This window comes from Melanotaenia boesemani, chromosome 4 (genome assembly GCF_017639745.1).
Source record: "Melanotaenia boesemani isolate fMelBoe1 chromosome 4, fMelBoe1.pri, whole genome shotgun sequence".
NCBI lineage: Eukaryota > Metazoa > Chordata > Actinopteri > Atheriniformes > Melanotaeniidae > Melanotaenia > Melanotaenia boesemani.
This window is the reverse complement of record NC_055685.1, coordinates 25,947,081-25,959,391: the sequence shown is the minus strand read 5'-3', so window position 1 is coordinate 25,959,391 and position 12,311 is coordinate 25,947,081. Positions and strand designations below refer to the sequence as shown.

Below are 12,311 nucleotides of genomic sequence, written 5' to 3'. Positions count from 1 at the left end.
CATACTTTCAAGACATGCATACAGTCTTTTACCAGTTGACATTTATTACACAGAAAAAGTGAAAGTGAGGCAAATGTTGTTTAGTATTAATGCAGGACTTTACACTTGCAATTTTAATAATGTGACAATTCAAAATATCAAATGGGATTAAGATCTCTGAAACCCTTTTTACACATGAGAAATATAGCATTAATGACTTCATCAACCTGTTTTCCAGGAAAGTTAACTTTGTTAACTGACATGACATACAAAGGAACCAATATAATGTTTACCACTGTCCCATGGTGAAGACAGGACAGGACATTTCAACACTGAAGTAACCATTAAAATAAAAATTACACAGGCACAACAATATCTGACATGTGGGGATTTTTAGTTGGTGGAAGGAGCTGAGGGTAGAGAGTGGAGAGAGTTCAGCATCCTAACACCCTGGTGGATGAAGCTTTTGGTGAGTCTGGTGGTACGGGAACAGAGACTCCTATACCTCCTACCAGAGGGCAGGAGGCTGAACAGGTTGTGTGCAGGTGATGACATCACAGGGGTAGAATTGGGCAGTGATGGCAGGAAAATGTCCCTACCAGTGACCAGCAAGTCCTGAGTTGTCCTTCCCATTTTTCATTGCACAAACAGCTAAGAGATCTGAGCCCTCTATGCTTTATCTGCAACAAGTGATCACTGCAAGAAGTCCCACCTTATTTCAACTTTTGTTTCTTGGTAAAAAGATTGACTGTCCCCACTGTCGCTCCCGCTGTTGAGTACTAGCACTAACTGAAAGTGTGCAACATTCAAAATGTTTGATATGTCAACTTAAAAGGCTGCCTTCCAGGTGTCATTAAGTTCATGAATTGAGGTTGTTTTGTAGTATTTGTTGTATTGTGTGGTTAAAAAACATTTTTGTGATGATGATGATCGTACTGTAGTAAATTTATAGCTACGTCAAACTGCCTTCCTGTCTGGAAATAATTGATGTGAACAAATATGACAACAGTTATCTCCAATTCATTACAGAAACCATTAATTTAAATAATCCCAGATTAAGCATAAATAAAAAACCTTGATGTAAATCTCCGTATTATCACGGTATGGTGGAGGTGAGGACCCAATAGCAGGACTCAGGAGGTAGAAGACAGACTGGTGCAGGAACTATTCTATTGATGAATGAACCAAAAGAACTCAGGGAACACATGATGCGAAACACGACCGATAATCTGAGAAACAACAACTGAAACCAAGTGGTATAAATACACAGAGGGACTAATAAGGAACAGGTGAGGTGAGTGAGCAAATTAAACCAGGTGTACAAATGAACAGGAAATAGAAAGCAAAAGATAATACACAAGGGGAAAACTCAGCAAAATAAAACAGGAAACCAGACAATGAACCCATAAGACAGTAAAACTAAACCAAAACCACACAAACCATGACAACTGCTATAAATTACATTAAATAAATGTCCGTTGCAAGTACATGAAAACATCTTATAAGGGCTTCTATTGGCCACTTTTTGTCACAACCAGTGTTAAAATCAAACACGCATACTTGGATGACATTCAGACATTCATATTTGGTCACTTTTTATTTCTACCCTTTCTTTCTAAATAAAATGTTTTGGATTTGGATTCTGATTTCAATGTTCGCATAAAGAGCTAAACGATCCACAGAGAATGTAATCTGCTCTGCCCTCAACTAGCCCTCACCCACCTGGACAAGAAAGACTCATATGTGAGAATAACGTGTATAGACTTCAGTTTAGCATTCAACACCATATGACCACAACAACTCCTCTGCAAACTGGACAAACTGGGCCTCAGCACCTCCCTCTGCAACTGGCTGCTGGACTTCCTCAGTCAGAGATCACAAGCAGTATGCGTTGGCACCAACCCCTCAAGACACATCACACTGAGCACAGGGGCTCAGTCCCCTGCTCTTCACCGTGCTGACAAACGACTGCAAAACAACCTACAGCACAAATCACCTAGTGAAGTTTGCGGACGAGACAACTCTGGTGGGTCTCATCACCAAGGGTGACGAGACTCACTGAAGGAATGAGGTCAATCTACTGACCACGTGGTGCAGAGACAACAACCTCCTGCTGAACGTCAGCAAGACCAAGGAGATTGTTGTCTCTTTGGTCTTGCTTGGTCTAACACCTGCCACTAACCACTGATGGTGCTGCTGTGGAGAGAGTGAGCAGCACCAAATTCCTGGGGGTGCACATCAGTGAGGAGCTCTCCTGGACCACCAACACTGCATCACTGGCGAGGAAAGCCCAGCGGTGCCTCTACTTCTTGCGCAAACTCAACCAGGCAAGAGCCCCAACACCCATCATGACCACTTTCTACTAAGGAACCACTGAGAGCATCCTTTCCAGCTGCATCACTGTGTGGGGTGGGAGCTGCACCGACTACAACAGGAGAGCCCTGCAGTACATAGTGAACACAGCTGGAACAATCAGTGGTGCACCACATCCCTCCTTGAAGGACATATACACCACCCGCCTCACCCGCAAAGCAATCACAAATGTGAGTCACCCTGCACACAACCTGTTCAGCCTCCGTGTCCTACAACCAGACTCACCAACAGCTTCATCCACTAGGCGGTTAGGATGCTGAACTCTCTCCCCTCTCCACCCTCAGCCCCTTCCACCCACTAACCACCCCAAAGAAAAACACTCGGGACTCTAAAACCCTTTAACCCACCTAATGACTGTCTTGCACTATGTCACTTTGCACACCTCTGTTGCTATTACTGACTGCCTTTCCACTACTATACATGACATATACATACAACTATTTGCTTGTACATAGTACCACGACTTATTTGTACAACTTTGCTGCCACTGTCAAATCAAACTGTGAACCCGTTATTGTTATTGTTATAGTTAGCCTTAGGATCAGTTCATGCCTTTAATCTTTACACTATTTATTATCACTGTGCAATGTTTTTTTTTTTTTCTGATAATATTTGAATAATAGTTTGTGTTGATTAGTGGGACATTGATTTGGAAGTTTGCTTTCTTGCTGTTCAGATATTTTCAGATGCATTTGTTTTGATTGGAAGTTTTATCAGTTTGCAATATCAGGTTTTGTTTTTTTTGTTGAGCCTGTGTAAATTTTATTTTAATGGTTACTTCAGTGTTCAATGTTGAAATGTCTGTCCTGTCTTCACTGTGGGAAGTAGGAAATGTAATCTCAATTCCTTTGTATGTCTTGTACATGTGAAGAAATTGACAATAAAGCTGACTTTCACTTTGTTCTGCTGGTAAATACTGATTAGCTTTAAAACAAACACTGGGTGACAATGAGGTCTGTATTAATCTAATAATGCAGCTTTTGAGAAGTCATGGAGTGTTTAGGTAGCAGTTGGTATAATCATAATTAGGATCAAAAATGTAATAAACTAATATCATGTTTGATAATTATATAACTGCTAAAAAGAGGTGGGGAAAATAAGTTTTCTATACTTCTACCTACTCATTATGGACACTTTGTCTTACAGTTTTTTAAGGGTTAATATTTTGTCTTCCCATAGGAAATCATATCTAGCTAGAAGTTTATCTAGCAGCAGAAAAATTATAAAATGTATTTCACTTCCTGATAAAGAGACAAGGTAATCACATCTATGTAGAGCTTATTTGCTGATCAATGGTTTTACTATAACACAAATAACACAAAACCAGGAGCTCAACTTGTTCTTCTGTATCGCACATCAGCTCACTTTTCCTCTATTGCTTCATGTAGTGGAATCGGAGAGAAACAATGGTCCTCATTCACCAGCCGTTCTTATGAACAAATTTGTTGTTAAGTCCTACTTTCAACATTTTTAGAAGATTATGGCATTCATGAAAATCTTTGTATGAGCACTTGGGAATATAAAAGAAAGCTGTTATTTACTGTATAACATTTTTTTCTTAAAATGCTTCAGTCTTTTTAGTCTAACAAGTACATAGCTACAGTTGCATCTCTATCACAACATTTAATTCTTTCTGTTTATTTGCCATCTTCAACTTGGAGGTGAAGTTTAACAGACCAGTTTCATTTGTATCACACTTACCAACGTTGTTCAGTCTTTTACTAAGCTCATCTCTCTCTTCAGTCAGACGTTTATTACTGGCCTCAATTTCTGAAACAGTTTCCACAGTTTATTGGATTAATGTATAAAATGTATTTACCCACAATCGTTATAATTATACATAATGAGTTATGTGGTCACACTTACGAGTCTTGATCCTCTGCAACTCGTCCCTTTCTTCAGTTCGGGTGTTAAGCTGTGAAACTATTAATATGGATTGTTAAAAAAAATATATCTTATTTTTTCTTTTGTTTGTTTGAATAGCTACACATCAAAGAGCCAAAGTAATATATAAAAGAAAGCTGTTATTTACTGTATAACATTTTTTTCTTAAAAGGCTTCAGTCTTTTTAGTCTAACAAGTCCATAGCTACAGTTGCATCTCTATCACAACATTTAATTCTTTCTGTTTATTTGACCTCTTCAACTTGGAGATGAAGTTTAACAGACCAGTTTCATTTGTATCACACTTACCAACGTCGTTCAGTCTCTTACTAAGCTCATCTCTCTCTTCAGTCAGACGTTTATTACTGGCCTCAATTTCTGAAACAGTTTCCACAGTTTATTGGATTAATGTATAAAATGTATTTACCCACAATAGTTATAATTATACATAATGCGTTATGTGGTCACACTTACGAGTCTTGATCCTCTGCAACTCGTCCCTTTCTTTAGTTCGGGTGTTAAACTGTGAAACTATTAATATGGATTGTTAAAAAAAACATATCTTATTTTTTCTTTTGTTTGTTTGAATAGCTACATATCAAAGAGCCAAAGTAATATATAAAAGAAAGCTGTTATTTACTGTATAACATTTTCAGAAGATTATGGCATTCATGAAAATCTTTGTATGAACACTCGGGAATATAAAAGAAAGCTGTTATTTACTGTATAACATTTTTTTCTTAAAAGGCTACAGTCTTTTTAGTCTAACAAGTCCATAGCTACAGTTGCATCTCTATCACAACATTTAATTCTTTCTGTTTATTTGACCTCTTCAACTTGGAGATGAAGTTTAACAGACCAGTTTCATTTGTATCACACTTACCAACGTTGTTCAGTCTCTTACTAAGCTCATCTCTCTCTTCAGTCAGACGTTTATTACTGGCCTCAATTTCTGAAACAGTTTCCACAGTTTATTGGATTAATGTATAAAATGTATTTACCCACAATAGTTATAATTAAACATAATGAGTTATGTGGTCACACTTACGAGTCTTGATCCTCTGCAACTCGTCCCTTTCTTCAGTTCGGGTGTTAAGCTGTGAAACTATTAATATGGATTGTTAAAAAAAATATATCTTATTTTTTCTTTTGTTTGTTTGAATAGCTACATATCAAAGAGCCAAAGTAATATATAAAAGAAAGCTGTTATTTACTGTATAACATTTTTTTCTTAAAAGGCTACTGTCTTTTTAGTCTAACAAGTCCATAGCTACAGTTGCATCTCTATCACAACATTTAATTCTTTCTGTTTATTTGACCTCTTCAACTTGGAGATGAAGTTTAACAGACCAGTTTCATTTGTATCACACTTACCAACGTTGTTCAGTCTCTTACTAAGCTCATCTCTCTCTTCAGTCAGACGTTTATTACTGGCCTCAATTTCTGAAACAGTTTCCACAGTTTATTGGATTAATGTATAAAATGTATTTACCCACAATAGTTATAATTATACATATTGCGTTATGTGGTCACACTTACGAGTCTTGATCCTCTGCAACTCGTCCCTTTCTTTAGTTCGGGTGTTAAACTGTGAAACTATTAATATGGATTGTTAAAAAAAACATATCTTATTTTTTCTTTTGTTTGTTTGAATAGCTACATATCAAAGAGCCAAAGTAATATATAAAAGAAAGCTGTTATTTACTGTATAACATTTTTAGAAGATTATGGCATTCATGAAAATCTTTGTATGAACACTCGGGAATATAAAAGAAAGCTGTTATTTACTGTATAACATTTTTTTCTTAAAAAGCTACTGTCTTTTTAGTCTAACAAGTACATAGCTACAGTTGCATCTCTATCACAACATTTAATTCTTTCTGTTTATTTGCCATCTTCAACTTGGAGATGAAGTTTAACAGACCAGTTTTATTTGTGTCACACTTACCAGCGTCCTTCAGTCTCTTATTAAGCTCATCTCTCTCTTCAGTCAGATGTTTATTACTGGCCTCAATTTCTGAAACAGTTTCCACAGTTTATTGGATTAATGTATAAAATGTATTTACCCACAATAGTTATAATTATACATAATGAGTTATGTGGTCACACTTACGAGTCTTGATCCTCTGCAACTCGTCCCTTTCTTTAGTTCGGGTGTTAAACTGTGAAACTATTAATATTGAATGTTAAAAAATAATATATCTTATTTTTTTTTTTGTTTGTTTGAATAGCTACACATCAAAGAGCCAAAGTAATATATAAAAGAAAGCTGTTATTTACTGTGTAACATTTTTTTCTTAAAAGGCTTCAGTCTTTTTAGTCTAACAAGAACATAGCTACAGTTGCATCTCTATCACAACATTTAATTCTTTCCGTTTATTTGCCATCTTCAACTTGGAGATGAAGTTTAACAGACCAGTTTTATTTGCGTCACACTTACCAAAGGCGTTCAGTCTCTTACTAAGCTCATCTCTCTCTTCAGTCAGATGTTTATTACTGGCCTCAAATTCTGAAACAGTTTCCACAGTTTATTGGATTAATGTATAAAATGTATTTACCCACAATAGTTATAATTATACATAATGAGTCATGTGGTCACACTTACCAGTCTTGTTCCTCTGCAACTCGCCCCTTTCTCCAGTTCGGGTGTTGAGCTGTGAAACTATTAATATGAAATGTTAAAAAATAATAATATCTTATTTTTTTTGTTTGTTTGAATAGCTACATATCAAAGAGCCAAAGTAATATATAAAAGAAAGCTGTTATTTACTGTATAACATTTTTTTCTTTAAAGGCTACAGTCTTTTTAGTCTATTCCCTCTTCACCCTCAGCCCCTTCCACCCACTAACCACCCCAAAGAAAAACACTCGGGACTCTAAAACCTTTAACCCACCTAATGACTGTCTTGCACTATGTCACTTTGCACACCTCTGCTGCTATTACTGACTGCCTTTCCACTACTATACATGACATATACATACAACTCTTTGCTTGTACATAGTACCACGACTTATACGTACAACTTTGCTGCCACTGTCAAATCAAACTGTGAACCCCTTATTGTTATTGTTATAGTTAGCCTTAGGATCAGTTCATGCCTTAAATCTTTACACTTTATTATCACTGTGCAATGTTTTTTTTTTATTTCTTTTTTACTGATAATATTTGAATAATAGTTTGTGTTGATTAGTGGAACATTGATTTGGAAGTTTGCTTTCTTGCTGTTCAGATATTTTCAGATGCATTCGTTTCATCAGTTTGCAACGATATCAGTTTTTCTTTTTTGTTGACCCTGTGTAATTTTTATTTTAATGGTTACTTCAGAGTTCAATGTTGAAATGTCTGTCCTGTCTTCACTGTTGTACAGTGGGAAATGTAATCTGGATTTCTTTGTATGTCTTGTACATGTGAAGAAATTGACAATAAAGCTGACTTTGACTTTAAAATACTTGGATGACAAGTTGTTCTGATGGTAAAACTGATTAACTTTAAAACAAACATTGGGTGACAATGAGGTCTGTATTAATCTACTAATCCAGTTGTTGAGAAGTCATGGAGTGTTTAGATAGTAGTTGGTATAGTGATAATTGAAATAAAATTGTTTTAAGCTAATATCATGTTATATAACTGCTAAAAAGAGGAAGGGAATATTTAGTTCTTTGGCTGCTACTTCAATAATTATAGTTAAAACTGTGTCAATGGCAGGGGGAATGATAAATTTCTCTACTGTAGTCTGAGGCATTTAAACCAGGAAAACAACTATTGCTTCATGTGAAGTAGCAAACTACTTCACGTGAGTTGAGCATTTGACGAGACAGATGCTGCTTTAGTAAAACAACTATTTACAGCAGTTGATTAATTTATTTCTAAAGTTATCAACAGGTTTTTCTTTGTGTTCAGGATAAGAAGTTTCAAAGTGGGGTTGGACCTTACTTGGTTCATACTGTCAGATGCTGACATTTTAAAGCATACAACACGCTGTAGTCTCTCTTTATTACCCACCATTTGACCATTACCTAGTCAGGCCTGGGGCAAGATATGCCTCATCATCGTTTCTTGTCTTTATTTGGTAGTTGAAATGTCTGTTGTTGATTCATCATTGTTTGCCCATTGGTTCTTTTACATATTTGTCCATATTTTGCTAGCAGTGCAAAAACTATAAGTTTTATATAGTCGAGTTTCTCCTCCCCTGGCATAGGGGGGCCCATCCTGCAGGCCACTGTTCAAGTTTAGGAGGAATTAATGACCCATTTGTACATAAAACTGCTTTTATATGATTTGAATCTCACAATTGTGATTATACCAACTGCTAAACACTCCATGACTTCTGAACAGCTGGATTATTAAATTAATACAGACCTTATTATCACCCGGTGTTTGTTTTTGAGTTAATCAGTATTTACCATCAGAACAACTTGTCCTCCAAGTATTTTAAAGTCAAAGTCAAAATACACAAGGGGAAAACTCAACAAAATAAAACAGGAAACCAGGCAATGAACCCATAAGACAGTAAAACTAAACCAAAACCAAACAAACCATGACATGTATAGAATATTTTACTTGTTTAGATTTTCTAACTGCTCTAAATTACATGATATTGTAAAAAAAATGTCCGTTGCAAGTAAATGAAAACATGATCTTCCAATGGCTTCTATGGGCCACTTTTTGTGGTAAGTTTTAAAACACACACACACCTGGATGATATTCAGCCATTCACACTTTGGTAATTTTTTTCTCCCTTTTTTTAATCAAATGTTTTGGAAATACTTGGAGGATAAGTTATTCTGATGGTAAATACTGATTGTCTTTGGCATTGTAATTTTTAATTAGAAGATATTTTTACTTTTTATAGAATTTTCTTTTAATGTTCTTTTTGCAAGCAGCAGACAAACTTACCAGTGAAGATAGATAAAGGTGAATATGAGTGATTGCTTAGCCCTATCACTATATTTGTACAGTTTATTTACAATTGTGGATGATGAAGATGAAGATTTATTATCTATAAATTTTTTTTAATCTTTTTTATCTGGTACAAGGTTTGGACTTTTGGATAAAGTATCACCGTTTTGCCATCCTCTGAATTACCAGCCAATTTTCTTAAATTATCTAAATCCTCAGTCCCATTATTGCAAATGTCTCGACTGTCTGAAAGAAAAGAGACACATGTTGTGTACAACAGGTCGTTAACAAAGGCAAAATGACTCAATTTTCCTCCATATATGCTAACTTATGGCTAAGTGTCATTCAGTGTCACGCTAAAGGGTGGTTTGATAATGTTAGAAAAGATATGGGCAACAAGTCGTTAAACATTTAAGTGTCTACTGAAATATGAGCTCATGTAGAAGCAGAATGTTTTTACTATTTTAGGGATACAAAATGGGGAACTGGAAAGCCTCACGCTTTTCTATGTGATCTTTAAGTTTTCAGAACAGTTTGTGATTCTTAACATACTCAAATTGATGTCAGTAAATCAAACATAATGAAACAACAAACACATATTAGAACTTGAACTAAAAATATGACTCGATTTGATGAAAACTTTAAGAGAACCTGATTTACACACTTAAAAATCATAAAATCACCACCAGAGTTCTAAAGTTGCTATAATTATAACTGTGGAGGTAGCCATTTTCTAGCCATATGACAGTAATGCATTTAAAATAAGTATGAAGCTATAGACAAAGAACAGACACGATGTTGAATAACTCACAGAAACCAAGCCGCAGTGAGACATTGAGAGCGACTTGTAGGATACAGAGGAATCCAAAGCTTACAGCAACCAGTTTGTACAGCTTTCTCCCTGAAAGCAGAAAACACACTCATATGGAATCAGAGTACACATGCAGCTTACCATCACCAAATCAGGAGAGGATTAATAATGGATCCAACGTAAGCACTTTGAATATAAATCTTATCCATTATTATTACTATTCTTATTAAAGCTAGAAAGCTAGAAAGCATACACAAGCTTTATTCAGCAAACTTATCCAGATAACTCAGGTCCACTAAATGAAGCTTTGTCCAATATTTAAATAATTATTAAATAAATTATGCTTGAAATGAATTATCGTGCAATCAAAACAGCATTTTAACATGTGCATCATGTATTACATGAAATATTGTAAATATTGTCTACATAGTAATTGCAGTAGTAAATAAATAGTTGAATTCAGCTTTTTGGTTCAAGTCATAATGTTCTCTTGAAGGACTTCAGTCTTACCTGGTGCAGCAAGATACACTTCATTGTGTATGTCAGAGCGCCTGCAGGCTGATGGATCTGGTTGATTTACATAATCCATGGAGATGTCAATTTGTTCTCTGTGGACAGCTCTTGCCATCTTACCCTCTGACTTGGACTATCAGTGGTCAAGGAAACTGTATTTTGTATAATTCCGATAAGTAATCCACTACAAAAGAAGAAGAAAAAAAAATGGTTACCCCTGTAAATAAGAAACTATAGGACAAAAAATCTCAACAAAGGCCAGTATGTTAAATTAAAGGTATTAAGCTATATTTGTTATTGGCAAACATATCTGATTAATAAAACTATTAACAGAAGGGAGGAAGGCTCATACCAGCTCAGGAGTAAATATAAGTAAGGGCAGGTTGGCATTAGAAATGTTTACCACACTAACCATCAGAGCAGCTATCAATGGGCTGATGTGTCAAAGAGGCTGAGTTATCTCTGTTTAGCAAGCATGAACTACCGAAGAGGAAATGCTGTGGGTTTACAAGAACTTCCTTTTCTTTCACCGACAAGGTGAAACTCTATGTGAAAATAGCACGTGTGATATTTGAAATGAGAAAGAGTTGGTTGTGTTTCTGTACATGATAAACAGAGGCTGTAACTTTAAGTGAAGAGTTACTCCTTCACATTGCCTGTGTATAATTATCTATTTATCTATCTTTTACCATATTAGGTCAAATCCAAACATTCTTTAAGACCAATGTCATAGAAATAAGAAAGGGAGATTAAAAAAGGGGGGAAAATGATTAATGAAGTGGTGGATGAAGCAAAAGTGATGTATTATCAACACCCAGCACTCAACAGCTGGAACGATGCCTCGTGTGGACACAAGCTCCACTTGTTGTACGACAAAGTTTTGTTTACTAGACCATAGTGTAAGGTCAAGAGTATACTGTAAGTATATGTAGAAGTCATGTACTTGTAAAATACTCTGTGCTTTTGCATTAAGCAAAGCAGATATATCCAGACCTTTCAATAAAACTGATTAAGCAATATTGCACACAGTAACTGTTAAAATGGAAATATATACTGTATTATATACCCTTTCCGAAAATCTTTGACCCCACTTAAACATTTAATGGTATAAAGATGCTTAATTACATGATGATTGTATTTTTTTTCATTTATTTAGTGTTTAGATTTTCTATTCTTTCTTTTCCTTTTTAATAAAGACATTTTGATTATAATTTGGTGCTAATGAAATACTTTTAAATTTGGTAACCCACTAAACATGTAAATTCATATACGTTGTATTATTAACTTGCACTGAATACTAAACTACCCAAAACTACCACTATACCTGTTACATATTAGAAAGAACAGATCTGAGTCCAAATGTTGCAGCTGATGGTAGAAACACTTATATAAAACCTGCAGGACACTGGCTCAAGGGGTCCCAAGTTGGGGATGCCTGCTCTGTGGTAATTCAGACACACAGGCACGCACCGTCTCACTGTGCGCAGGCAGGTGACCTACGTGTTTCTCATAACTGTCCCACATTTCTGTACAACAATAAACCAGAGTAGAACAATTAATCATTGTCAAAAAGAACTGAAAAGTTTCTGCTTGATGAGTATATTTTCCATAAAATGTATTTTGCTCCAATATAGGTCGTAACAACATCTGCATTCAGTACAGACTATGTTCTTATAATAAACTTATCACGTTATAACGTGATACGTTTCACGTTATTACAATAAAGTATCACGTTATAACGTGATACGTTTTACGTTTTTACAATAAACATATCACGTTATAACGTGATATGGTCCGATTTTTTTTATTTGGGTGACAGCTCCACGCTTCCGTACTTCCGTATTAAACAAAG

General features: G+C 35.5%; 1 protein-coding gene across 1 annotated transcript in view; it reads right to left on the bottom strand.

The window, feature by feature from the left end:
• Positions 1 to 12,311, bottom strand: part of LOC121637766 (paramyosin-like) — a 132,750-nt gene that overhangs the window by 1,641 nt on the left and 118,798 nt on the right. The window contains exons 22-29 of the mRNA XM_041982035.1: positions 6,349 to 6,405; positions 6,184 to 6,252; positions 5,775 to 5,831; positions 5,610 to 5,678; positions 5,284 to 5,340; positions 5,119 to 5,187; positions 4,710 to 4,766; positions 4,545 to 4,613 (exon numbers count right to left, since the gene is read on the bottom strand). Coding sequence (XP_041837969.1) covers positions 4,545 to 4,613; positions 4,710 to 4,766; positions 5,119 to 5,187; positions 5,284 to 5,340; positions 5,610 to 5,678; positions 5,775 to 5,831; positions 6,184 to 6,252; positions 6,349 to 6,405 — 504 coding nt within the window. The remainder of the gene's footprint in view (positions 1 to 4,544; positions 4,614 to 4,709; positions 4,767 to 5,118; positions 5,188 to 5,283; positions 5,341 to 5,609; positions 5,679 to 5,774; positions 5,832 to 6,183; positions 6,253 to 6,348; positions 6,406 to 12,311) is intronic.